Source organism: Nesoenas mayeri (assembly GCF_963082525.1).
Source record: "Nesoenas mayeri genome assembly, chromosome: 1".
Lineage (NCBI taxonomy): Eukaryota > Metazoa > Chordata > Aves > Columbiformes > Columbidae > Nesoenas > Nesoenas mayeri.
In genome coordinates, this window is record NC_137541.1 from 158,290,569 (window position 1) to 158,317,014 (window position 26,446).

Sequence of the window (26,446 nt, forward strand, 5' to 3'; positions counted from 1 at the left end):
AGACCTCAACAACATCTTGTCTGAATGAAAGGCAAGTGGCATCCATCCCTAAAATCCTATGAGCTTCTCGATACATCAGCAAATGATTAGTGATGGTGAGACATGATGGGAGAGAACTTCCCTTAAAATGAAGAAGGATTTGGTACAGAAATAAACACAAAGTATGGGAAACAATGGAGAAGAAGGGGAAGAGGCGATAAAAATGTGGGAAGAAAATGGCATAATGGGGAATCAAAACGTGAAATGGATATGAAGGGGATAAAGACATCAGATTAATGGGAAAACAAACAAACAAACACCACCACCCCCCCCCCAATCCAAAATATAAACCAAAACACCAAAAAACACAACCAAAAAAGGATATATTATTTAAATTAGAAAAGTAGACAAATGACTGATAAAGAAAAGAACTAAGAAACTAAGGTTTTTAAAGTAGTAACAAAATAGCAAGCTGGTATTTCCTGAGGGAACGAATACACGTGGCACACACTTTATTCTACTACCTCAAAAGGTGCATGCAGGTGATGCTCAGTTATTCTCCATTTGTGACAAGTTCATAATTTCTCAGGATTATCCGTGGAAGAAAAAAAAAGAACAAAAAAATTTCAACATCCACCCTACCATCTGTTTAAGAGCTGTATCCACAGCAACTAGAAACCAAGGCAAAAATCAGTCACCATGTAACCACACTCCTCTGAGAAACTAGCAACATCAGAAAATTTTTTCAGTTTCTAACAACACATTCAGACACAGTATCACTGAACATTCAGGGGCTAAAATGAGGTACATCAAATAATGAAGTCGGTGGTTTATGTTCAAATTCTACCACATACTCAACCTACTCCTCGAAGCTATGGGTGTCCGACAAGCCAGCACTCACACACAAAGCTTGGTGCTTCAGGCTCCTCCAGACCAGAACATTTCAGCTCGAGAAAGACTGGCAAAGGTAAAACTCAAAGTGTTGCCAGGAAATATCTGTGTGTATGTTGTTTGTTTGTTTGCTTGATTTTTAATAAACCATCCAAAGTAACTTTTGCTTTGGATAAAGGAGCTCAGAGAACAGCAGAAAAAAAGGAAGATAAAAATTATTTATATTCCAGTATCTTGGAGGTACAGTAAAAACAACTTACGAGAAAAATGTCTTAGTTTTAATTTTTTTTTTAACTTTAACTCTTTTTGTGTTGGCTTGCATAGCCTGTCAGGCTCACATTCTTCAGAATTGTCTGCAAAGACTTGAAGAATAAGCATACTACAAAAAGTGTCTTTTTTAAGAAAGGAGTCTTATGGCCAGAACAGAGTTTACTGCATTGCCCAGACAGTGGAACACCACTAAAACCACGTATAATGTCCATGTTCTCCTTCCATATCGCTACCAATTGTCTCTTTTCTCAAACAGATGAACTGAAGAGTAAAGGAGTAGGAAGAGCAGAGCAGGTTCTCAAGAGGCAGCTAAATAAAATTATTGCACTATGTCATGCAGAAGAAAGTTAAAGTTCACTTTCCTCACCAAACAAAATGGAAAGCAGGAAAGAAAACGTTGATTTATCTCACAAATGGCACATTACCTACAGACAGCATATTGGGAATCCAGAAATCTCCATAACATTCTCTGAGAATATAATTCGAAGCCATATTTGGTGACTGATATACACCTTCGCAGCTTTTATTAGTTTCAGTTTCACAAAAAAAAACCCCAACTCCCTAAGAAGCTGATCTGCACTCTTTACCAGCTTCACTCCCACAGGTAAAATTATCATATAAATTCCATCTGTAATGTGATCCGTTCAACTCCACTGTCTTCAAATTATACCTTTCCAAGCCTCTAAAGGCAAATGAATTGTCCAAGTACAGAAATCCAGAAAAAGTTTCCAAGTTGTAAAATATTATTTTGATATTGAAATTGGCCTATTTTTCATTTTTACCACTACATTTCAACATTTTTCAATGATCCTTTTCATGATTTACTTGACGGCCAGTAAATTCTGTGAGCGAGCCATTAAATCAAAGGCTGGTTGAAAGCTTTCATGACACAACTTTTCTGAAGAGCCTCTTTGAAACATTCGTACATGAATCCCATCACCTCCCGATCACTGGTTTCACAGATTAGTACTACCAGTTAACTAAACGTTGTGCTTAAGTTGAAGGCCAAACATGAAAGTAACTTGAAAGTGTTTCAGCAGATTGTAAAGGGAAGCACCTCACTGATGTTCAAACAATGTTCATTTATTTTACTTAAACCCCTCCACCTTTTTAAGGAACTCTATTTGAAGTCAAACATGAAAAGACGTTTTTCCACTTTCATTGTTCGTAGCCTAAGGAAAGCAGAAGATGAGACGAAAATGTTATCAACTCTTCTTTTATCATCTACTGTTCTGAACTTATTTACCATTTTTTGCAATTAAAGATATATTATAGAGATTGCCCTTTATAACTGGAACTGGCTTTTTCCTCCTATCCGTAGAAACTTGGCTGCCAACTTTGCAGCCTGTAGCCCAACAGACACTTTCAATTCATTTTCTATTACGATGGCAACGTTCAAGAATTGAGTCACTTCTAGTTCAGTTCTTACATTAAAACTGATTAATGTTCTAATGGGAACACAGAAACATAGATTAGGATCTTTCCACCTGCAGAACGATGCCATCAGACTGAAGTGTTGAGAAATCATGGAAAACGGAATCATGTTATCAGGGACTGGAAAAAAGATTCATAGTCCAGTTGTTGGACAAAGCTTTGTGCCATCACACCTCATATTAACATATTAATGGTAACGCAGCTACAGCTACTTGCACTACACTAGTTTGAACCCAGAGAGAACTTGTGTATCAGTACAGAGTGGTGTTTCAGACAGCGGAAACTCAGAAAAGACATCAAATTGCCAGGCTGCAATTAAATTATGAGCAGTTTATGTTCACATAGAGCAACCCAAGGCCTGTGTTGTATGTTAGGTTTGATGGATTAGTAACCCATATATGTAAGATACAGGAATGAGTGAATTGAGACACCATCTGCCTTGTTCTACTGCCCTATAACACCAATTATGCGAATATCTGCATTTGCTGGTTTGACTAAAACAGAGAAAATAAAAAGGCTCTGCTATTTTATTCAATAAACAAATAAAACAAGGGCATCAAATGTGGCAAAGAGGAAACCCCTGTGGTTTATCTGTGTAAGAAAGTCGGAGAATATAATTGCTGCACTTTCTTAAAAGAAGCAACCTTATTCAGAGCACATCTGCAAACAAGGGAGTTATGTAGACAATTTTCAGCCTCTCTGAGAAGGATGCTAACCACACAAATACTCAGAAGAGTAAGGAGCATTTTGACTTCCTAACTTTCCACAATGGCTCCTATTAAAGACCACCGAGAGGCAACCACTTTACCTTTCAGCCACATTTTTGGTGAAAGAATGCGAGAAGTACTGATTTGCTTACAGGATTGTCTAACATTCTGCCTACTGCTTGTGAAACAGTTTTATCATACAAAGCTACATAAACACCCACATGGCTATCAGAAGTACAACAGTGTATGAAAGATCAATTGAGAAGAATAAAGAAATACCTATTTTTAAGAAACAGGAACCACAGAAGATACATGAGTCAAGAATATATTTTATCCATAATTTAACATAATCCTTACAGAATGTATATCAATACCTGCTGCTGCCTTTGCCGCCTCATTTGGGCAACCTGAGACATCATGATTTGACGATCCAGTAGCTCCATTCTCTGCTGCCTCTGGATGTCAACTGTTGCTCCCATTCCCACTCGAACTTCATTCGTTGGTTCCGCAGATGAGAAGATTGGTTCAAGAGTCCAAGAAAATATCTTTGCTACCCAGCTGGGTACACAAAGAATTCGATGAACTTTTAATATACTGTTATTGTAGCAAATCCCAGAAACCTAAAACCGAAAATGAAAAGTTAAAAGAAAAAACAAACAAACCCAACTCAAATACACCAAATTTACTTTGTATTTAGCTACTGACAGCAGTTGGTCTTTCTTTTTTTACAGCACTTTTTATTGTATTTACCCAGAGTTCTCAGTCAAGAGTCAAAGAACAGGGGATTTCTTTACCTCCAACTTCCTCACAACTACAGACTATTACTTTTTAAAATCTGTGTACTGCATCGCCTATGACTCACAAAGCTGCTTGGGGTTTTTTGTTTGTTTCACAACTGAAGCCCAAACCATGCAACCGTTTCTCAAACAGGTGAAAATTCAAACAAAATTTTCATTTCTAGGAAAGGAACTGGTCAGGGTACGCTGCATGCTGACCTGAGCTGATTAAGGCTGCCCTGAGGATGCTGAACCATTGTAAACACACTTCAAAAAACAACCCACTTAAGGCTTCTGCCCTCACTACCCAAGTCTCTCCTTCTAGTAAAAACAAACGCAAAATATCTAATTTGAAGTTAAATCTAAGACTATGCACGGACTTATTCCAAAGGGATTCCATCTACCTTCTAGGAAAAAAAAAAAAACCAAAACAACAAAGGTTCAAAACTCAGTTAATTAAAAACTGTGATGCTGAAAAAGACAGGCTTTGTGATGCGTTTCTCCCATCTGTAAGAAAAAACCCCATTCCCTGCGTTCACACTCGTGCTTGCCTTGGGGCTCAACTGTATTTCAGATTCAGGAGGAGCAACTGAAATCCCTGTGTCCCATTAAATGATCTACAGTCAACACCCAACCATTCTGAAGTACTTGAGCCCAAAGTGGTCCAGCAGGAAGGCCCAAGTTCTTGCACAAACTCCCAGTCTGCATTCTGCTTTATGCCACATTTCAGTATTTGTGACTATTTATTGTCTGTTATGCCACAAGAATGATGCTATGACAACAGAGTGAAATGAACAGGAAGAGATATGAACACCCCAAAATCTGTAAATGTACCCAAACAATGTGATTACACTAGAAGCAATGTAGAAACGCCACATCTCAGTTATTTATTTGGGAATATTTATTTTCTCTTACTGACATTTGTTTAAACATACTAAATGCATTGCTACATATACAAAGGGAGATGGTATAAGAAAATGCAACATTTTTTGGGAAGGGGATATTTTTCAGATCATTCACAAGGTTATTTTTAATTATCCAAGTGAGATAATGAGACTTTTACCAAAAATACATTCTGCTTTGGGAAACACTGATTTTCATTTTATTCAACTTTCATTTTAGGACTGCTCTCCGGGTTGGATTTAACACCAAACGCAGTTTTAAACTACTCTTATCCCCTTTCAAACTTTTCATGCTATGAGGAACGAGGTAAATGGGATGGGATAAGAGGAAAGCCATAATCTCTGGCATTAAAGTGAAGGCTACCTATAACAAAAAAAAAATCATATATTCAAAGAAAAGTTGTGATCAGACTTTAGAAATGACAGGGCACTGGAACAGAAGCTTCTTCATGACCTCAGAAATTCCTTCCCTCAGCTCTAGTGAAACTGTTCCAGATGACTGTAAGCCCACGACCAAAACTCGCGCACATCAGCTGGAAACTAAGCTAGAACTATAATTGCCAAAGAATCAGTGACAGAAAATTCATATAACTTCTACAATTAATCTACTTCTTGTATGTAGTATTTGAGGCATCTCCCTAGCAAGAAGGTCCCTCAGAAGGTGACCACCTCGTGCCAAGAGAGCTACATACACAGGCTCCTCACTCAAGAAAACCTACATTGTCGGTAATTTTTTGGGGAGCAAAAATTATTGAACCAGGTTGCAAATATTATGTATACATTTAATCTGATGATTTCTTAGACGCAAAATGCACAAGCAGCACCAGAACCCACAAATTATCTTCCTCCCACCCTGTATGGTTAGGCTGTAGAGCCAGTCCCCCTCTTTGGTCCCAGGAATTTTGCATTCGTGGTTGCACTGGTGTAACCAGGCAGGGAAGGGGCTCCTGCTCACACTACTTTGTCCAACACCACACCAGTATTCCCCCATTTCTTCCAAACGTCCCTCCCAGCTCCCCAGCTCTGCCACTCTTATCACCTACAGGCCTTTGTCAAGATCTAATGTTTTCAGTCAGAGCACCGTAAATCTTGAACGGGTTCAAAAAGTCACAAGAACAAAACAAAGCAAGCGGTGATGGGAAAATCTACATCTCCCTGAACGTATAACAAATCTTGCCACATGCCTGAACACATTAACCACAAACAGAATCACTCTTATCAATTCAAGATAGAAAATACAGCAAAGAGACAGCAGCAGCGTGTCTTTAGTGTCAATACTCTGGGACTTGTTTGTCTCAGAAGGGAAAGTGTCCTGCAAGCACCAACTAGTAGTTGTACAATAAAAGCATTCTCATATTTTTCTAAGTAGAGGCAGCTAGTCATAGAATCAAAGAATTGTTTAGGTTGCAAAAGACCCTTAAGATCATCGAGTCCAACTGTCAACCTAGCACTGCCAAATGCACTGCTAAGCCGTGTCCCTAAGTGCCATGTCTACACGTCTCTTAAACACCTCCAGGGATGGTGACTCCACCACTTCCCTGGGCAGCCTGTTCCAATGCCTGACAACCTTTTCCATAAAGAATTTTTTCCTAATATCCAATCTGAACCTCTCCTGGTGCACCTTGAGGCCGTTTCCTCTTGTCCTATTTGGGCAAAGAGACTGAGACTCATCTCATTACAACCTCCTTTCAGGTAGCTGTAGAGAACAACTAATTCTTGAGCATTTAATCAGAAGAAAAGGCTTTATAAGGCTAAACATTTATGGACACTGCTATAACGGAGAGTGTCATTTAGCACTGCCTGTGAGACTCACGCACGTGGCTCTTACCTGCCTTCCTAGCTTTACTGAGCTCACTGGAGCAGTTTTCCTGGTCTCTATAGCCAAGGCACCACTTGAAAGGGGCTGTCTCCTCTCTCCTTGCTGCTCCTCAACAGGAGACCCCTGTCCTGGCCCCTCCTTGTCCTGCCTTTGACAGGAACTCATTGCAGAACCCAAATGTGTGGACTTCTGTGCTCACAGACCAGGAAGTTGAGAGGTTTGACAATATAAACTTCACAGTAAAATCTAAAATAAAAAGCACCTGGTGAAGGAACAAGACAAAACTGTGTGGGACTAGCAGTGTACCTTCTACAGAGTCGCCAAGAAACTAACTGTGGACCAGTAATTGTTCAGAGCTGTTGTGTGAGGCTGCAGGTTTCACAAGTGCAAATGGATGGAGGGACAGACTCAGCCATGAAGAGCATCAAGGGTACACTGGCAATTCACCTTGTCACCTCCACATCCCTCAGGATTTCAGTGCCATTCCCCTTCCTCTTTCCCTTAATTTACTACTCCAGTTACAAAGCTATTAGATAGAAATATAATAAACTTTAAATGCTGTGCTCGGTTTTAACAAATTTTCAAGACGTTTCATCTGGTGAGGAAGAGACATCTATTTGCATATTTCCAATAAACCAAGAATGGAGACATTTGTAGTTAAAATAGTCTCGTGATTCAGTCTGGTTTAGTGTCATGCACCCATCTTAATGTCAAGTATTTCCAAAGAACTTCCTCTATGGCTGGTTCATATGCAGAACTTGATATATATATATGTTTGTTTGGTTGTTTTTTTTAAGAAAACAAGCTTTGACAAAGTATAAAGTAATTTTTTTACACCATTTTTGTTACAGACATGTAGTGAATTTCTAGTGTTTAAAAAAGTAAACCAACTTTTTTTTACCCAATGAAGACAAGGTGAACTCATTATATCCCAGCTTCAACACTATACATCAGGTTAAAGGGCTACCTCCCCCAAATAGATGAGTCACCAGAGTATCTTAGGCTCTGAAAAATCACCACAGAAAGATGCTGCAGTTAAGTTCACACTGGTAGAATGGAGAATTTCTGGCTGGCAACATAATAATAAAAGGCATCTTAGTCGTTTTCTGATGGTCACACCATCATATCCTACAACCTCATCCACAATATCATATCATATACAAAATGCTAAGTAGAGGAAACGAGGTATGCTGGCATTTGTCTGGCGTGCTGCAGGAAAAAAGTGTGCTTACATTTTCTCAGTTTCTTAAGATCACAGCTTAGTACTGGTCCTTCACACAAAGTTTCCTAACCTCTCCTCACCCCTGTAGAAAGCCCAACTTCCTCTCCCCTTCCCTCATGTCCCTCCAAAGTCATACACTTTTTAGAAAAAGGAAGTAGCTCTAGTTTCTCTTTTGCATTAGGTAAACCAAACATGGAAGCTCCTCAATATTTTACATGATAAATATGCTCCACTACTTATGGAGATATTTAAAACCACTGTACTTGATTAACATTAAAAAAGGATATCAAACAAAAAACCACAGTAGACACTGAAAATTGTTTTGCCTAATGTTGAGAACTTGACAGAATTATATGTCAGCAAATACTCAATTATTTTGTTCTGAATAATTTCAATATATTCATTATATGTATTGAAGACTGTTATTTTCAGATATCAACAAACTGAAAGCAAACAGTAGTATTCTTAAGATGAAGTGATGATTTTATACCTATTTTATCTGCTTTAACCGCAGTATTTTATTTATTTATTTAAGGAAAAAAATTCTTCATGGAAAGGTTTGTGAAGCACTGGAACAGGCTGCCCAGGGCAGTGGTGGAGTCACCATCCCTGGAGGTGTTTAAAAGGCATTTAGACGAGGTTCTTAGGGGCATGGTTTAGTGCCAGAGTGAGGTTATGGTTGGACTCGATGATCCTGAGGCCCTCTTCCAATCAAAACAATTATATGATTCTATGCTCTGAATTGTATACAACTAGAATCAAAACAAGAGGTTAAAGTTTGTGTTGGGATTCTTTACTTAACTCCAGTAGAAAAAAACATTTATCAAACCGAGAGAGATCGTGTGAAAACCACACAACAAACACAATCACTACGCATGCATTTTCAACTTGCAGTGATAGTCTGCAGTGTAACTGTACCACGACAGATTGTTTTGTTTGGGTTTTCTTTGTGGAAATATCCGCTAAGGCTATAAACAGCTTTTTGCAATAGCTAGCTTGACAGAAAAATAAGATAATAATAATAATAATAATAATAATAATAATTCTCTTCAATTTCCTTCTCTGTTGACTGGGCTCATAAATTTTCCAGATATTATTTTCTTCAGAGTCCCTCAATGCAGTCTTCATTGGTCAGAGGCAACCATTACTAGATGTCAGTCATTCTCTGTGTATGCACAAGCATGATTGTACGGCCATTTCAGCACAGTACATCTACACTGAACTTGCACTTGTGGCCTAAGGACAGGTTCTCTTAGGTCTCTGCTAGAGCTCTGCAGGTGATCATCATCGTATTGTTAACCAAACCTCTTTACATAAGAGAACATGATTGGATTTATCAGCCCAAATGTAGACATCTGTATTTTACAAGCCTACGTGTGAGCTGGTTGTTTAAAGTTGGTTTCATAGTCAACAAATGGGCACTGCTAAGATGTGACTCATCCTATGGCAGAGGCCTCCAAAGTATAACACACACAGAGGTGAATTACTCTCATGGCTTCCCTCTCTAAACAATGGTACCATTGCAGCCATGACGGTGTACAGGTACAGGCCAGACAAGCTTGAGAGAAGCAATCTACCTTTTACTGAACCAGCTGGCAGAGCTGACAAGAAGACCAGACTGTGGGCACACAAACTCTTCCTCAGAGCTGAGAGAGAAACTGAAAACTCCGAAGCGAAATTCAAACTGAAAACTAAAAGCCATTTTTCTACGGGATCTCGGCAGCTGTGCATGTAGAAGAGAAAGTATCTTCTGACGAGTTATTACCTTCTCTCCTCCTTTCCCACTACGTTCTCCTTCTTCTAGGAAGAAGAAATATCTGGTAATATCTACATCTCTCTCAAATAGTTACAGTCTCACTTCCACATTAACATCCCCTGTATGACAGATGAATCAACAGTTTTCTTCTCAGATGCTTTAATTGATGTAGGAGTGTTGTCAGCTTCGTCAGTTGACATGAGCAAGGTGCCTAAGCTCCCACCACAGAGAAGATCAAGTCAATAGTCAGTAGTACATAGAGACTTTTAGCTTGGAGGAGACTGAGGGGTGACCTCATTCATGTTTATAAATATGTAAAGGGTGAGTGTCATGAGGATGGAGCCAGGCTCTTCTCGGTGACAACCAATGATAGGACAAGGGGCAATGGGTACAAACTGGAACATAGGAGGTTCCACCTAAATGTGAGAAGAAACTTCTTCTCAGTGAGGGTGCCAGAGCACTGGAACAGGCTGCCCAGGGGGGTTGTGGAGTCTCCTTCTCTGGAGACATTCAAAACCCACCTGGACACATTCCTGTGTAACCTCATCTAGGTGTTCCTGCTCCAGCAGGGGGATTGGACTGGATGATCTTTCCAGGTCCCTTCCAATCCCTGACATTCTGTGGTTCTGTGATCTCAAATTAAGCACACTACAGTCAGTCAACTGAACATTGACTATTGCCCACGTGCAGATACCTCATATGAGTTTTGGGTGGGATTCAGCATATCTGTTAGCTTAGGTAAGGGTATCTGCACCTGCCCTAAAGTTCGGACAGACAAACAGACAATGCTGCTTTTTTCATTCCCTAATCTCTGTTCTTCTGTTGCTTTTCCATTTCTTATTTCTGGCTGTGCACTTCACAACCCATGTGCTGAGGCTGCCCAGGGAGGTGGCAGAGTCTCCATCCTTGGAGATATTCAAAAGACATCAGGACATGGCTCTGGGTGGCCCTGCTTGAGAAGGGCACTGGACTAGATGTCAACCTCAGTGACTCTATGAACTGTCTTACTACCAGGTCTCTAGTGGGAAGCACTATCAGCAAGGGGGAGCTACACTGGTTACACATAAAATATGTATTTTCATTTAGGAAAATACTTCAGCACATGCAGATTTTTAAATAAGTGAATAGTCTCACTAGTATTAGCAACACTTCTGATATATATACAGTAAAATTAATGTCAAATATTTAGAAATCGCAACTCAAGTTCCAAAAAGGGACTAGCTAGATTGTCTTAAAATCACAATGAGTTTTCAGCATTAGTTTTTGTTGCTTTTTTTTTTATTTGTCGTGGGGTTTTTTATTGGGTGGGTGGGGTTTTTTTGGTGTTTTGTTTTTTTGTTGTTTTTGTTTTTTTTTTAATTTGCTTTATGATTTCTAAGCCTTTGGGATGTTATTTTGATTTTGAAGTAGTAGTTTGCACAAGGATTAAAAGCTTATTCTACTACTAGGAAAGCTGACATTCCCCAAAAACTCCTGACTCCTTGAGCTGGGACTTCAGGAAACACTGACAAGAAGAAAAAAGAAAACAAAAGTGGGGGTAATACTTTCTGTGTCTTTACAAACGTTCTTGAAAAAGAGCTGTGGTTATCCATACAATTCAAAAAGGATTAGTGTTTATTTTTGTGTTTAATTTGTATTTTAGTGTTTAATTTGAATATCAGGTCTTAAAACTGTATTCTGGTCAATATTTTTATTCATATTTTTAATATGGTAAATCCTTTTGTTGCAGTTTTTAGAACAGAATCCAAAGTAATGTGTGATATGATGCAACTACAGAATAAAGACCTGTGTAGCACTTTGTGACATGGGTAGATGTGTATATAGGACCTCTGCTGACAGGCAAAACAGGACCCATGCAAGTGTCCTAGTGTGGTGCTCAGGCCTGAGCTAGAAAGCCCAGCTCATGAAGTTGGCAGAGCAGCCCAGCAGACCTCCAGAGCAACGCCCATGGGATGTTTAATGGGATTTCTTGATGGTGTGGTCAATGACACTGAAAATGATGTTTTGGGCCACTGCACCTGGCGTGTACGGTCAGCCTTAGCTGAACAGACAGCGGCAGTTCCAGCTCCAAACAGGCTCACTGGTTGCAAACCAGTTGCAAACCCAAAGGCTCAAATACCAGTTGTGATTAAAGACAGGACACGACCAGGAAACCTCTAAATAATCAGCGGTCTTGGATTTATTTAAATTTTCTTCAGTTATTTCTTCTAAAAATTATGTTTCTTGCTACTGAAAATTATAAAAAAATATGTCCTGCTGTGATTACCCAATGCTTCCACAAAACTATAGACTTAAACTTAAAAAAGAAAAAAAATCAATGAGAAGGCTACAATATATTTATAAAACTGTTTAAAAGATACCCTTAGGGATATCCTCCTTTTGTGTCATTTTTTCAAGTCAGAAATGCACTGTGAAGCAGTCGGTTACCAGGCATTGGGGTGAAAAAAAGCTCAAGATGAAAAAATACTACAGCAATGAGAGGTTTTTTTAAAGCGTTATTAATGTTGAGTGCACTAGATTTTACTTCACATAATAACAATATTCAAAACAGCAACAGACCACTTAATTACTTCTTAATATTGTTCTATTTAAATTTCATACTTCTAATAAGTTTTGGCTTCACTATACCTTTGCATAATTCCAACTTTAAAACCACGAACTAAAAATGTTATTTCAGTTATTGCAAATAATTAACTTTATTAACTACAATTAAAATGTTGCCTAGTTATAGATCAACAGCATAAAACAATTAATGCATAGCTTTCATATATTTTTTAAATTATCCAAACTCAGTCCTAGTTGACTGACTCTTCCATGTCAGCAAAGCACTACCACAAGACATTTATCTAGATGTAATTAGGTTTACCTGAGTCACTATTTATAATTAAACAATTACAGAGAATTCAAGGAATATCATACCTTGACATTGACTCAAGATCTATATAAGACTAAACGTGAATGACTGGAGGATGCCCAGACTAACTGGAGGATGAAGAGGAACACATGGCAGGATGTGAATGTGGAAGTAACTGCATACTATGTTATCTGGCTCTGATCAACAATTCTCTTCAAGAAATTCCACACATATTTAATACTAATTTTAAGTATGAAGAAGGGATGATATTTTAAGTGTGAATACTGCACTGTGCAGTAACACAAATGCTTCTGCATTCACTTCAAGGCATTTTTTTAAACAACAAAAATAATTCATTAAGGATTGTTCAAAATCACTTCAGAAAGATGTGGAAAAGGAAAAACAACAGCAAGAAAGTCAGTGATTCTTAGATACGATTGGATATTAACTATATAATGTTATTTTCAAGACAAGAACTAAAAAAACGCTTAAGTCTGGTTAAATATTTCATTCCCCAGCCCAATCACTTCTTATCCTATACATGGCGATCCTAAAGGACAGGAATTGGCTATAGAGAAACACCTCAGCCGAATGAATAACAAACAGAAAGGATGAATAAAGTTCTTAACAAACAGAACTCGAAACAATCCAAAGTACAAACCTAAGCATTTAACAACAGATATGTGTAGTCTATGTGAAACCAAGTTAGCAACTTCAAAATTATGAAGAACTAAAGCACTCAAAAATCAGAACTGAAATTATAACCAAGCACTGAACACTGTCTGAACTTTGTCTTAACCTTAAGCCTTTAAAGTACATGCTCTAAATTACAGATTCTCTACAGCTTTTCAACATCTAGACTACAAGAAGCCCAACTTTTTATACAATCTGAGAAAAGCAAATCACGGTATAGCACCGAAACAATGCAGCAGGTTGTTGCATTTGGCTTAGTAAAATCTGCAAAGTAAACAAGGTTTTAGAAACTTCAGCATTTGTGAAGTTAAGGCAGTTTCAGTTTCACAGAATCACAGAATGTCAGGGATTGGAAGGGACCTCAAAAGATCATCCAGTCCAATCTCCCTGCTGGAGCAGGAACGCCTAGATGAGGTCACACAGGAATGTGTCCAGGTGGGTTTTGAATGTCTCCAGAGAAGGAGACTCCACAACCTCCCTGGGCAGCCTGTTCCAGTGCTCTGGCACCCTCACTGAGAAGAAGTTTCTCCTCATTTTTAAGTGGAACCTCTTGTGTTCCAGTTTGTACCCATTACCCCTTGTCCTACTGTTGGTTGTCACTAAGAAGAGCCTGGCTCCATCCTCGTGACACTCACCCTTTACATATTTATAAACATTAATGAGGTCACCCCTCAGTCTCCTCTTCCCCAAGCTAAAGAGACCCAGCTCCCTCAGCCTTTCCTCATAAGGGAGATGCTCCACTCCCTTAATCATCTTTGTTGCCCTGCATTGGACTCTCTCCAGCAGTTCCCTGTCCTTCTGGAACTGAGGGGCCCAGAACTGGACACAATATTCCAGGTGTGGTCTCACCAGGGCAGAGTAGAGGGGAAGGAAAACCTCTCTGGACCTACTAACCACCCTCCTTGTAATACACCCCAGGATGCCATTGGCCTTCCTGGCCACAAGGGCACAGTGCTGGCTCATGGTCATCCTGCTCTCTACCAGGACCCCCAGGTCCCTTTCCCCTATGCTGCTCTCTAACAGGTCGTTCCCCAACTTATGCTGGAACCTGGGGTTGTTCCTGCCCAGATGCAGGACTCTACACTTGCCCGTGTTATATTTCATTAAATTTTTCCCCATCCAACTCTCCAGCCTGTCCAGGTCTCGCTGGATGGCAGCACAGCCTTCTGGCGTGTCAGCCACTCCTCCCAGCTGAGTGTCATCAGCAAACTTGCTGATGGTTTGAACTGAACTCTACCCAAATTCAAGGCAGCTCACAGAAGACTTGGGATATTCCAAATGTCGAACTTTATGCAATGCAGATCACCTTGCAAAGAAATAAACAAATGATACTAGATAAGAAGAAAAGAGTCTAAAACAGTAAAATCACAGAAAGGGCCTGAAAAATACCTTTCCCTGAAGAAATATAGCCCTAGCTCCCTGGTTAACAGAAACCCTGGCATGAGATCTGTATGAAGACATGATACTAGTGAGTGCAGGGAACTGCGTGTCTCAGTGTACATATCTCATCAGCTGGTACCAACCTGAGCTTACTTCTTGCAGCAGGTTTGCTGTAGCTATGACTGAGTGAGCCCTGACATGCTCCTCAAATTTCAGTCCAGCAAGAGTATAGCAATGACAAATGTATGCTGAGAACCCAAGAGATTTTCAAGGGGTCGAAAAAAGGGAGAGAAGATGTGTTGATATATATGTGTCCAACAAAACATTCAAGCGGATACCATTTTCTAAGGTGTTTTAACCATTTTAAACAAAAAAAGAAATAGGTAGAGAAACTGTTTCTGGCCTTTACTACATTCAGCAATACGCATTGTATGGAAGCACTTCTGTAAACAACTATTGAAAGAGTTTCTGGCTAAAGGCAAATGGAAATAGGTTATATGACTTTCATGACACATCTGCATCTCTATATGAAGTTTCCTAATTCTATGACGTAAAAAACCTCTTATCATAAGAAACAAATCTGGACTGTATGTACCAAGTATGGTATACTCCTGGTAAAATAGATCACAAGAAACTAAATTAGTCTCATAAATTCTAAGAAGAACAACATTGTAGGTTACTGATAATATCAGACTGGTGAATTTGTTTACAGTCTGCTTCTTAAATTCTCCCTTCTTTGTAAATAAGCATCATGTATTTAAACAGCATGTTTTACACAACATAGCAGCAACTGGAATTACAATGACATACTGAAAGAATGATGACTGAGAGGTACTCTAGTTTCATCTGGAGAGTAAAAAACCTGCCTTCAAGTCTGTATTCCTATGTTGATTCAAAATCAGAGACCTAGGAAGAGATACCTTATGGCAAAGACAGACACAGCAGACTTTTTGTATTCCAATAACAAAACATGTGCTGTAATCTCCGCAACTGAGAACAACCCAGTGTCAAACCACAAATTGTCTAGAATTCCCTGTCACCAGGCACATGACATCAATGCCTGCTGGCATACACAGGCTCACACACACACGCAAGCACATACGCACACACAAACACGTTTCTGTGATGATCAAAACCACTGAAAACAAGAACTCAAGGCGGTACAGTTCCCAGTTGCTCTATACCCTGCCTGGAATTCACAGGAAAGTCCAGCAGCATTAGCAAGGACTAACACAAAAATCTGTCTCCAGTGCCACATCTTCTACCTGGAAAGTCATCTCCTGTTTGGTCTAAGAGAGTTCATTAAATGTTATAATATAGATTGTGAGAATTTGAATAAGCCTAAATGGGGAAGATGGTGAAGAGAAAGTGGAAACTGACAATTCAGAAATCATGCCGGCACCGTCCACATGTTAACGCTCCACATAAGCAGAAGTGCTACAAAAGATGAATTGCAGAACAGCATCATGTACAGTCATATGAGTGTCTCAGCGATCTTTAGAGCTAAAAATACAGAAAGTGAAGTGTCCAGCAGGCAATGAACTACTGACTAAATATCACACCTAGCTGACTTGCTGCTTATGCATTTACTCAGCCTTTTTGTACGAATACACAAAAATTTGATTCACCAAAGATGCAGTATGTTAGAAAACGTCAAGAACACTAAGAAGTTAAAAAATATATAGGTTGTGGGAATGACTTAACATTGATTTGACAACCTACATATTTCTGTAGTTGTACATATATGTTATAAAATATCTACACTTGTACTACTAAAAGGTGCCTTCACTGTATTTCATATCCCTCTTCAGATTATTTAACACACTGTGAAACTTTACTCATTTATCAAGTTTTCTCAAAAGGTACCAAATTATAATTTCTAACAGAGGAGAAAAAGGGACTTCTTATTCACAGAAGTGTGACAGATATGCACGGCAAAAAAAGTGCTGAAATTCGTAACATGAACTTCTTTCCAAATTGCACTTAGTACAAAACAGTAGAGTGCAGCTCCCAGCTTGCTGCAGAAAAAATGAGACTGAAAACACATCATCATTGATGATGGCTTAATTAATGCTGACTGAAACAATATGAAAACTTCAAATGATTTTTTAAGCATTTCCATAACACAGAGAAAGTTCAATTTATTCCTATGGACTTGCACCTGTGTAAAACATACTGTCAACCTGCAATTAAAAAAAGGGTATTTATGAAAAAGAATCCTAAGAAAGTTGCATTATACAGCTGTATAAAACTGTACATAAAAAGAGAATTAAAATAAGAACTGCATAATATAATACGAAAAAAATATTTTAGCTGTTCTTTGTAAGTCTTTCTGACATATATAAATAAGTGTGTATAATATATATACACACACATACTTATAACCAAGTATACATAGAATAGTTTGGTTTGGAAGGGGCCTTCAAAGGTCATCTAGTTCAACTCCCCTGCAATGAGCAGGGACATCTGCAACTAGATCAGGTTGCTCAGAGCCCCATCCAGGCTGGACCTGAATGTCTCCAGGGATGGGGCATCTACCACCTCTCTGGGTATCCTGTGCCAGTGTTTTACTGCTCTCATTGTAAAAAAAATTTTCCCTTATATCTAGTCTGAATCTATCCTGTTTTAGTTTGAAAGTGTTGCCCCTTGTCCTGTCACTACAGGCCTTGGTAAAAAGTCTGTCCTGTCTTTCTTGTAGGCCCATACAGTTCCTGTCACCAGGAAAGAGGGAGTTTCCTTTCCTTCCCTCTCTAATGAACACCTGTTCAAAAGGAAGGGCTATTAAAAGAGCCAGAAGAGCAACAGGAAGGGCAGAGCATTTGGAGGAAGTCACAGATCCTCAGGCAGGCACTGAGGCCTGGGCTGATCTCCAGGAGAGAGAAATTCGGTTTGTTACTCGCACTGTTTTAATTGACATTTATGGTCAGACCAAATTGCTGAGCAAACTGCACTATTTACTGCTCTGTCACTCCTGTTAGTTGCCCTGTGAGCTCACAGAATATTTTGGAACAGTCAATGCAAATGGTAAGAGACCAAACTACTGAGTTATAGCAGTAAAGCATGAAGTGTCCACTGGCATTTCCCTCTGAGATCAATACAAATTCAAATTAGTAGGTTCTAAATAGCAAGGGTACTATTTAAGTTCTTCTTAAGGTTGCACGAACTTGAGTTTCTCTGGAAGAGGTGACACTTTCACTGTTTGAAAGCTGACAATATTTTGGGCTGAGAAATCTGAGTCTGAGCTCCTAATTTATAAATTGGTAAAACTTTTAAAAAAAGCTTACCAGTATCTAACAATCTGGAAGATTTAGTACAATCTGTTTTAGCACTAAGTGCTAAGGACAGACCACACCGACTTTATCTGACTGGCGTGAAGAAAGTGATTTTGCACCCTCACTGCCATTACCATAGTGAGAAACAGCTATAACACAGGTGTCCTAGGAGACCAGCAAAACATGAAAAATCCTCACAGCAAAGTTGTTAAAATCTGCTTCCTAGAATAAAACCTTGAGGCTCGCTGAAAACTGGGGAAAAAATAGGGTAAATATTTCTACCATTTCCTCAATAGTCCCATTTATAGTTATGGGTCTAAAGCTATATCCATGGCAGTAAAATTAATTTCAGGGGGTCAGAAAGCAGTGGCAGCCTGTAAATATTAACCATGACTTTTGTTGTCTGTCCGTTTATCACCAGACAGCCAGCGCTTTACACCTTTGGAAGTTAAAGATGAAAACTCTCTACTTATCATTAAAAATAAAAACATGAGTCACTGTTTCCTGTTCTTTTTGAGTCCAAATATACTGCACTGATTGTATACTAAGCAACAGACAATTTTTAAAATAGTAAGACTTACCAGTCCACTTAAGGCTAAAATCCAGATGTAGGAACCAGAGGTTAAGAGCTAGAAGACAAAAGCAGTGATTTAAAATTTTAATTTTACATAGCTGTTGTTGTCTGAGCTACTATGCTGCAATATTATAATTGGCTATGTACTTATCATAACAAGGGAAAAGTCAGACGTTTCTTTCTCTGAAAATTCAGCTTAACATTAATAAAAGATGTATTCCAGAAGCAGCGTAAGTGGAAAAAACACAGGGATCCAACAATTGTTCTCCTTCTATAGAACAATACATTTTATTTTCATATAGCATACTAAGTATAACAGGATGTCAGTTATAGGCTGCACAGAAAAACAAGTCTGAAAGACAGACTGAAGCGAAGGAAATGACTCAGCAGTGACAGGAGAAGAGTTCCAAGCCAGTCAGGCAGTGTAAGTGAAGCACTCTGATGTGCAGTCATGGAGAGACTAAGCTTGAGCATCAAAATTGAAGACATCAAGTTCTCATCCATTGGCACATTTGTTGATGTGAAATCACAGAAAAGGTCAGAGTGAACTTAAACGAAAAATCATGATGAGCCAACAAGGCAGCCCACCATTTCTAGTAAAGTAAGTGATTAATCACCTGGAGAAGGTTATTACCAACTGGAAAAATGGGCTGAAAATTAAGACTGATACTCGTTACTAAGTTCGTTCTGCACGATGCTGACTGAATCATGAGAACACCTTCCCTCTAGACTTCTGACTACGGAAAAAGTGACTTGAGATAAGAGTAGAGTTTACAAACGAAGAGGAGGCAAATGATTTTTTCCCACAGCATTTGTGTGATAGCAGCAGCGTTTCTGTACGCAGCTGGGAGAGATGCAGCAAAGATACAGCGACCAGGAACAGCAGCGCTCTGTGTCAGAGGTGTGTGTGAAAGCAAAAGGCAAAGGACACGATGGGAAAGAGCTCAGACAAATCAGGGCTTTCCCAAAGACTGGAATAACAAAGGTATTGATGGTTTCACAAGAGAGGAAATAAGATTTCTGAAAGATCGAGAAAACAAGGTGCTGAAGCAGAAACTGAAGACATCCAAAGGCTGAAGAGCACACTGAATCAATGAAATGTTCACATGGAGCACAAGTCAATATGCTGAAACTGATCATTCATTCTAAAATGCTGTCTACCACACTTCATATAACCATGGTGCTTTCCGTTGCTAGTCTTAGAGCTATTTTAGAGTCTCTGGAATATATAAAAATTAGTACAATTTCTCATAAGTTTGCACGTCTCCTGTTTCATAATTCAGGTCGTGACATGAGTGGATACTCATTTCTAGGCTATTGGGGTTTTTTGCCTTTCTGTACCAAGTACCTCTTTTTTTCCACTCATATGTAACATAATACTACATTATATTGCTGTGCTCTACATTCAAGTATTTTAAATTACCTGTCACATGGTAATGCTCGATATACAAACAATATTAATTTATATAGAAGTGGAATTCAGACAAAATCTTGATTATTTACTGACAGCCTTACCATAGAAAAATACAGTATTCTATAGCTTTGTTTGAGCTCTAATAAGGGGAAAACAAACAAAATCAAGAATACAAGCAAATCAGAAAGGAGAAAGATACATATGCCTTAGCATCAGGTTCTGTTTTCATCTATTTTCATCTAGTTCATTTCACTGACCAAAAAAATTTGCAGAATTTACTATTATATTTTCCTGTGTAAGAGAATCAAGACAGAAGAAGACAAGAGAAGAACAGATCATTTGCCCACCACTTCAGCATATAGAAATGTATACTAGCAACACATTTTTCAATATTTTAGTTGATGAGACAGTCACTAGCTAAACATACATAAAATTATACTCATGGAAGCATCAAAATTCATAGATGAACATACAGAAATACTATGACATCAGTAATTCATTAAAAAATGAACAAGCAAGTACACACCATACCTGTAAACCCAATATATAGACCAGTGTCTTGTTTGTGATAGAAAAATGGCCTAATACTTGTGTCACCTGCACTCTTGGAATGGAGGAATAAAATGGTACAAACAGAGCAAACACAGGACCCAAACTGCAAAAAGAAAAGATACAGATGGTTAATAAGAATGATACTGGCAACAGTAGTGTAAAAGAATAAAAAGTAATTAATCCTAAGTACATAACAATCAAAATATATTACCACCTTGTGAACAAAGGTCTTTCTTGGGAAGTAATTATCAGGCAAGTTGTGGCATTCAGGATAACAGATTAATTAGCAAATAATGAACTGCTAGTCTTTGGCAAATATCCTTGTAAAGAAGAAATAGGTGAACAAAAGCATCATATTTCCAGATGTTTAGGACTGGAGGTAGGAGAGAAGACAACATATTTAGCCTAATAGCAGACTGCTTCTGTAATACATAATACACACAAAGAACAGCCATTGTCTCCTGCAGCAGAACAAAACCACTTTAATCCAAGTGCACAAATGGTAAAGGTTATACCTGTCCCTAAAGGTCATGGAAACCACTTCACCTATCAAGTTAAGCTTCATATTCACTTATGTTTAAGGTGTTAGAGGATTGCCAATAGACTGCAGTATCTAAGATGAGAATATTGACCATTTGGTTTAATTTCCCTTTGCCACGGCCCTACAAATAACTAACTTTCTTAGGGTCCTCACCTTAATCACAGCACAAGATATTTATTCAATTTCTAAATCCTAATTGGAAGAAGTTTCGTAGAATTTAACACCCAAGCACCTTTTACAATGACCAGATAGCTTGATTAAACTTGTGAACACACAACAGTGCATTTCATCCATATAAAATCACAGAATCATTTTGGCTGGAAAAGACCCTTAAGATCATAGAGTCCAACTGTCAACCTAACTCTGGCACTAAACCATGTCCCTAAGAACCTCATCTACGTGTCTTTTTAACGCCTCCAGGGATGGTGACTCCACCACTTCCCTGGGCAGCCTGTTCCAATGCCTGACAACCCTTTCTGTGAAGAAATTGTTCCTAATATCCAATCTAAACCTTCCCTGGCGCAACTTGAGGCCATTTCCCCTTGTCCTATCGCTCGTTACTTGGGAGAAGAGACCAATCTCCTCCATGCTACAACCTCCTTCCAGGTAGCTGTAGAGGGTGATAAGGTCTCCTCTCAGCCTCCTTTTCTCCAGGTTAAACAGCCCCAGTACCCTCAGCCGCTCCTCATCACACTTGTGCCCCAGACCCCTCAACCAGCTTCGTGTCCCTCCTCTGCAGGGCAGATACAAAGCCTGTGTTCCTCTCAAAACACCCAGAAAACTAAACCATATATTATAAACAACAGGCAAGGCCACAGCAGAATCAATGCCAAAAGCATGGATATAGGAGATTCTACAAGAAAAATATTTCCTAAGATGGAGGAGGGGAAATAAAAAGAAGTCACTTCAGGGTAGAAATGGCCCGTCGCACTGGCAGAGCCGCAGTGGCAGTGACCTGCAGGCAGCAGGAAGCGGGGGCACCTGCAAAGGGCACGTGTCCCCCAGCTGAACCCTCGCCCATGGTTTGGAGCTGCCGTGTGTCCAACAGGCGTGGGACACTGCAGCGGGGGATTTTTCACTGCCCAGCAGGTTCTGAAAGCTTTCAACAGTTGCAGTTTCCATGGGCCTTTACACGAAAGGGATCTTACTATGATGCACAGCGGGAATTCTGCCAACAGCACAAACCAGGACCCAAATAACTTGAAGTGTTCACTGAAAAATACATTTTCCTTCTGGAGGAACTATGGCAGGGGTGTCAAACTCATTTTCACCGGGGGCCATATCAGCCTGGCGGTCGCCTTCAAAGGGCCGGATGTAATTTTAGGACTGGATAAACGTAGAGTACTTACATGTATGTAAAATGTAAAAATACTAGTAAAGGACTTTCCATTCCCCGAAGATGTTATAATTACAGAAGATCAAGATCAGAGGACTTTCTCTTCTGCAGTGAGCAGTGTTCTGACATTAAAGATTCAATGTATTTAAGACATGGCAAAAATTACACTGTGTACAAATGTTTTAAAAGTCAGTCCTTATGTGATCTAAGTCTCGAACGGTAACTCTAATCAACAGTTTTCAGGCCTGAAACTTGAAAGGAAAAGAGGGAACAGGAAGCACCTCAAAACTGAAGTGCAGAGCTAAATGCCAAGAACAGTTGGCAAGATCTGAATGTTGTGTTATTAATTGACGTAAAATGTAACTACTCCTACATTTATCCAGTCCTAAAATTACATCCGGCCCTTTGAAGGCAACCGGCAGGCTGATGTGGCCCCCACTGAAAATGAGTTTGACACCCCTGATGTATGGATAGGAGTAATACTACATGAAATGATGGTCTGAATACTAAACCCCACATTTCCTGAATAACTGCCAAATGCGACACCCACGGCCATGAAAAAAACCCTTCAAATATTATTTTTACGCATTTAATGGGCTGTGACTTAAGAGCATTTCATTATAATTTTGTTTGTTGTATTTGAAGTTCAGCTTACTGAAAAGCTTCCTCACTGAGGACTTAAATGCACTTTAATTACAGAAACATTCTTAGTACCATCCGTTTAACACAGTCAGATGCACTTGAATGTCTAGAGAATGCTAACTCAGGAACTACTGAAAAATGTTCAATTTTGCATATAGTCCTTCTTAGAAAACCAAAAGAGACACACAACACATTCTCAGAATAAATTCAAGTTATTTAAGTTGGAGGAGTCGATAGACATAGCTATAAGAGTGTCACACAAAAATAATCCTTCATTAGAAGTGCTTCTATTGTAGACAACATTCACTGAAGTAAATCAGGTTTTATAAGTGAAGAGAGAACAAAAAAGCAAAATCTTTTCCCTTTTTAGCAAAGTAATTTTCAATTATTTACTTCTACTCTTACCAAATGACCTGAGAGAGTATCAAAACTGTGGCATGCTTTTCAGGTTTTATTCCTCCTGTGATAAACAGTGACTCAGACACAGACATTTTACATGCAAAAGTGTGCTCAGTCATAAGATGGGAAAGTACAAAAAGGAATTTCCCATAACTGCAAGTGTATTTTAAAAAGAGATTAGAGAAAGGTAAAAGGTTCCTTAAATGTTAATATTCACAGTTAGTGTCAACAGAGACCACAGAAAGCACCACCCCCATATGGGATAGTGATCCGTGTAATTCAAAGTCCAGTTGTCCGATGCTGCTCGGTACCTGACAATCTAGAGGAAACATAGTGATAGACCTTTTGTCCTAAAACAGTAAGTTGATGGGCACCACAGATGTGCGCCTCCAAAGACATCACTTTTGGGGTTTTTTAGACAATGTTCATACCTCGTGTAAATATGCATTAGACAAATACCCATTCAGGTATCTTTTTTTAAAATGTCAAAACTAGTGCCCTCCAAAATATTTTGTGAAACTCATTTGTACAGGTGAATCCACTGTGTAAAAATTGGTTCCTATTAATTTTAAACTTTTGCCCTCAACCTTCATTGTATAATTCTGTACTTGGAAAATTTCAATTAACCTTTTATGTTGCCTTCAGAATTTTCCATGCATTATTCATGCCTTATTTTATAATACCTATTCTGAGATGCTGCTGATCTACAGAAGGTCTTTCAGAGGAGTTATCTATGAAACAACACTAGAATATGACTGACACAGTAAGGGACAACACAAGGATGGCTAAGGAAAATGTGGACCCCCTGCCTGGTGGAAAAAGGGACCTAGTGACAAAGGACACAGAAAAAGACAAGGTACCCAGTGCCTTTTTTTTGCTTCAGTTTTTACTGGTTAGTTTTGCCTTCTGGGCTCCCAGGTCCCTGTGGGACTGGAGCAACAACACTTGCTGCAAAGGAGGACAGTCAGGAAGCTCTTGAGCCCAACTGGCCATACAGGAGTCAACAGGACAAGATGGGATGCTCCTCAGGGCACTGAAGGAGACGAAACATTGCGTGGATCAGGGCAGGTTCCTCATAACTGGAAAAATGCCAATGTCACACTCATCTTTAAGAACGGCAAGGATTCAGGTAGCTGCAAGCCTCAGCTCTGTCCCTCAGAAAGTTACAGAGCAAATCTCCCAGAAGCCATTACCATATCGCTTTACCAAGGGTGACTCTGGCACTGTGGACAAGGAAGGGGAAGGCAGTGATTGTTGTACGCTCTGACTTCAGGATGGACTTTGACTCAGCCTCCTCTTGTGTCCTTGAAGAAAAACTCAGGAGATGTGGACTGGATAAGCAGACTGAAGGGAAACTGGCTGCATGGCTGGACTCAAAGGGTTCTGATGAGCAGCACAAAGTCCAAGCAGCTGCCAGTTACTTGCAGCTTCCCTCAGGGATCCACACTGGGGCCAACGCTATTTATTGTCTTTATGAACAACCTGGGTGATGGGACAGAGTGCACTCTCAGCAAGTTGGGGAATGACATAAAATTGGATGGAGCAGTTAATACTTTGGAGAGCAGGGCTGCATTCAGATAGTCTTTGACAGGCTGGAGAAATGGGTTGACAAGAACTTTACGGAGTTCAACAAAAGCAACCGCAGAGTCTTCCACCTGGGTTGGAATAACCCTTCACAATGGTATAAGCAAGCTAGAAAGATTTGCAGACAAGGAGCTGGAGAATCCATTGGATGTCAATCAGCAGTTTGCCTTTGCAGGAAAGGCCAGTCACATACACGGCTGCATTATCTGTATGCGAAGAAAGGCCATAGACACAAATACATGTGGTCACTGGGCCAGGAGACATGATTGTTCAGCACTTCTGAGCCTGAATCTGAATCACTGTGTCCACTTTTGGGCTCCTCACTTCAAGAAAAGCATTGACATACTGGAACAAGTCCAGCTAGGGGGTAATGATGGTCCAGTACCAGGTTGCCCAGAGCTAGAACCTACATTCTCAGAGATACAGCCTGTTCTTGTATCTCTGTGACCTCTTTTTGTTGGCCGTGCTTCGAACCCAGGTTTGAACTAGATGACTGCCAGAGGTCCTGTCAAACCTACGCTACTCTTTTACTCTGTAAATAACCAAGGCCTTCTTTCTGAAGCTCATAATCACTGCAGGGGTTTCCTTCACTTTTCTCTTTTCATCTTATTTTTGCTTTTCCCTTCATCCCTTTTAATCTCCTTTCCTCTACCTTCTCTCCTCTTCCAGATACCTTTGTCCTGGCCCCTTGTTCATTATATTATGCGAATACCAGGAATGTCCTTTCAAGTGCCATGATTAACTTATACTAGAAACTTGAGATATCTGTATGCAAAGAAGGGCCATAGACACAAATACGTGCTGACTTTAAACTGAGTTTTTGCCCACTTCATGTTTAGGAAGTTAATTGCAGCTATGTGGGTTAGAAAATAAAATTTTCAGACAAATCAGAAAATGCTAAAACCTGAAAAATTAAATTCTAGAGTTTGAACCCTCTGTATAGACACCATGTCCATTCAGAAGTTGTACTGTAATAGCAGGTTCTACAACAATCATACCCTCATTTCGAAGAGCATGTTAAATTTCAACATTTGCCGTGAGAAAGAAACACAGCAGACCAGATGGGAACATTTTACATAGTATAAAGAGATGAGATTGTTTTTGCACATAGAAAAAAACAACCTGAAGAAAAAACAACTTTGAAAAAAATAAGCCAGAGATGTAGAAACTACTGGTAGAGAAGAAAGATCAGAGGCAAGTACTTCTCACAAGAGAAACAGGCTACTTAAAGTTTAAAAGGTGAATATTAAATGGAGATTAAAAGAAAACATTGTAACATTAGTAAATATGTGCATAAAATACAGAAAAAAAGGTTCTACAATGCATGGACAAATGGGTAAAAAGCTAAATGTTACTTCTGCAAAAACATGTGCTGTTGTCAATGGAAGTTCTGTGGGATTAAATTTGCAGAAATATCCTGTTATTTTATTCAGAATGACTCACTACACT

At 39.3% G+C, this 26,446-nt stretch overlaps 1 protein-coding gene across 1 annotated transcript in view; it reads right to left on the minus strand.

The window, feature by feature from the left end:
• UBAC2 (UBA domain containing 2) overlaps nt 1-26,446 on the minus strand; it is a 90,371-nt gene that overhangs the window by 14,457 nt on the left and 49,468 nt on the right. The window contains exons 5-7 of the mRNA XM_080363415.1: nt 20,475-20,598; nt 18,537-18,584; nt 3,656-3,901 (exon numbers count right to left, since the gene is read on the minus strand). Of these exons, the coding sequence (XP_080219541.1) occupies nt 3,656-3,901; nt 18,537-18,584; nt 20,475-20,598 (418 nt within the window). The remainder of the gene's footprint in view (nt 1-3,655; nt 3,902-18,536; nt 18,585-20,474; nt 20,599-26,446) is intronic.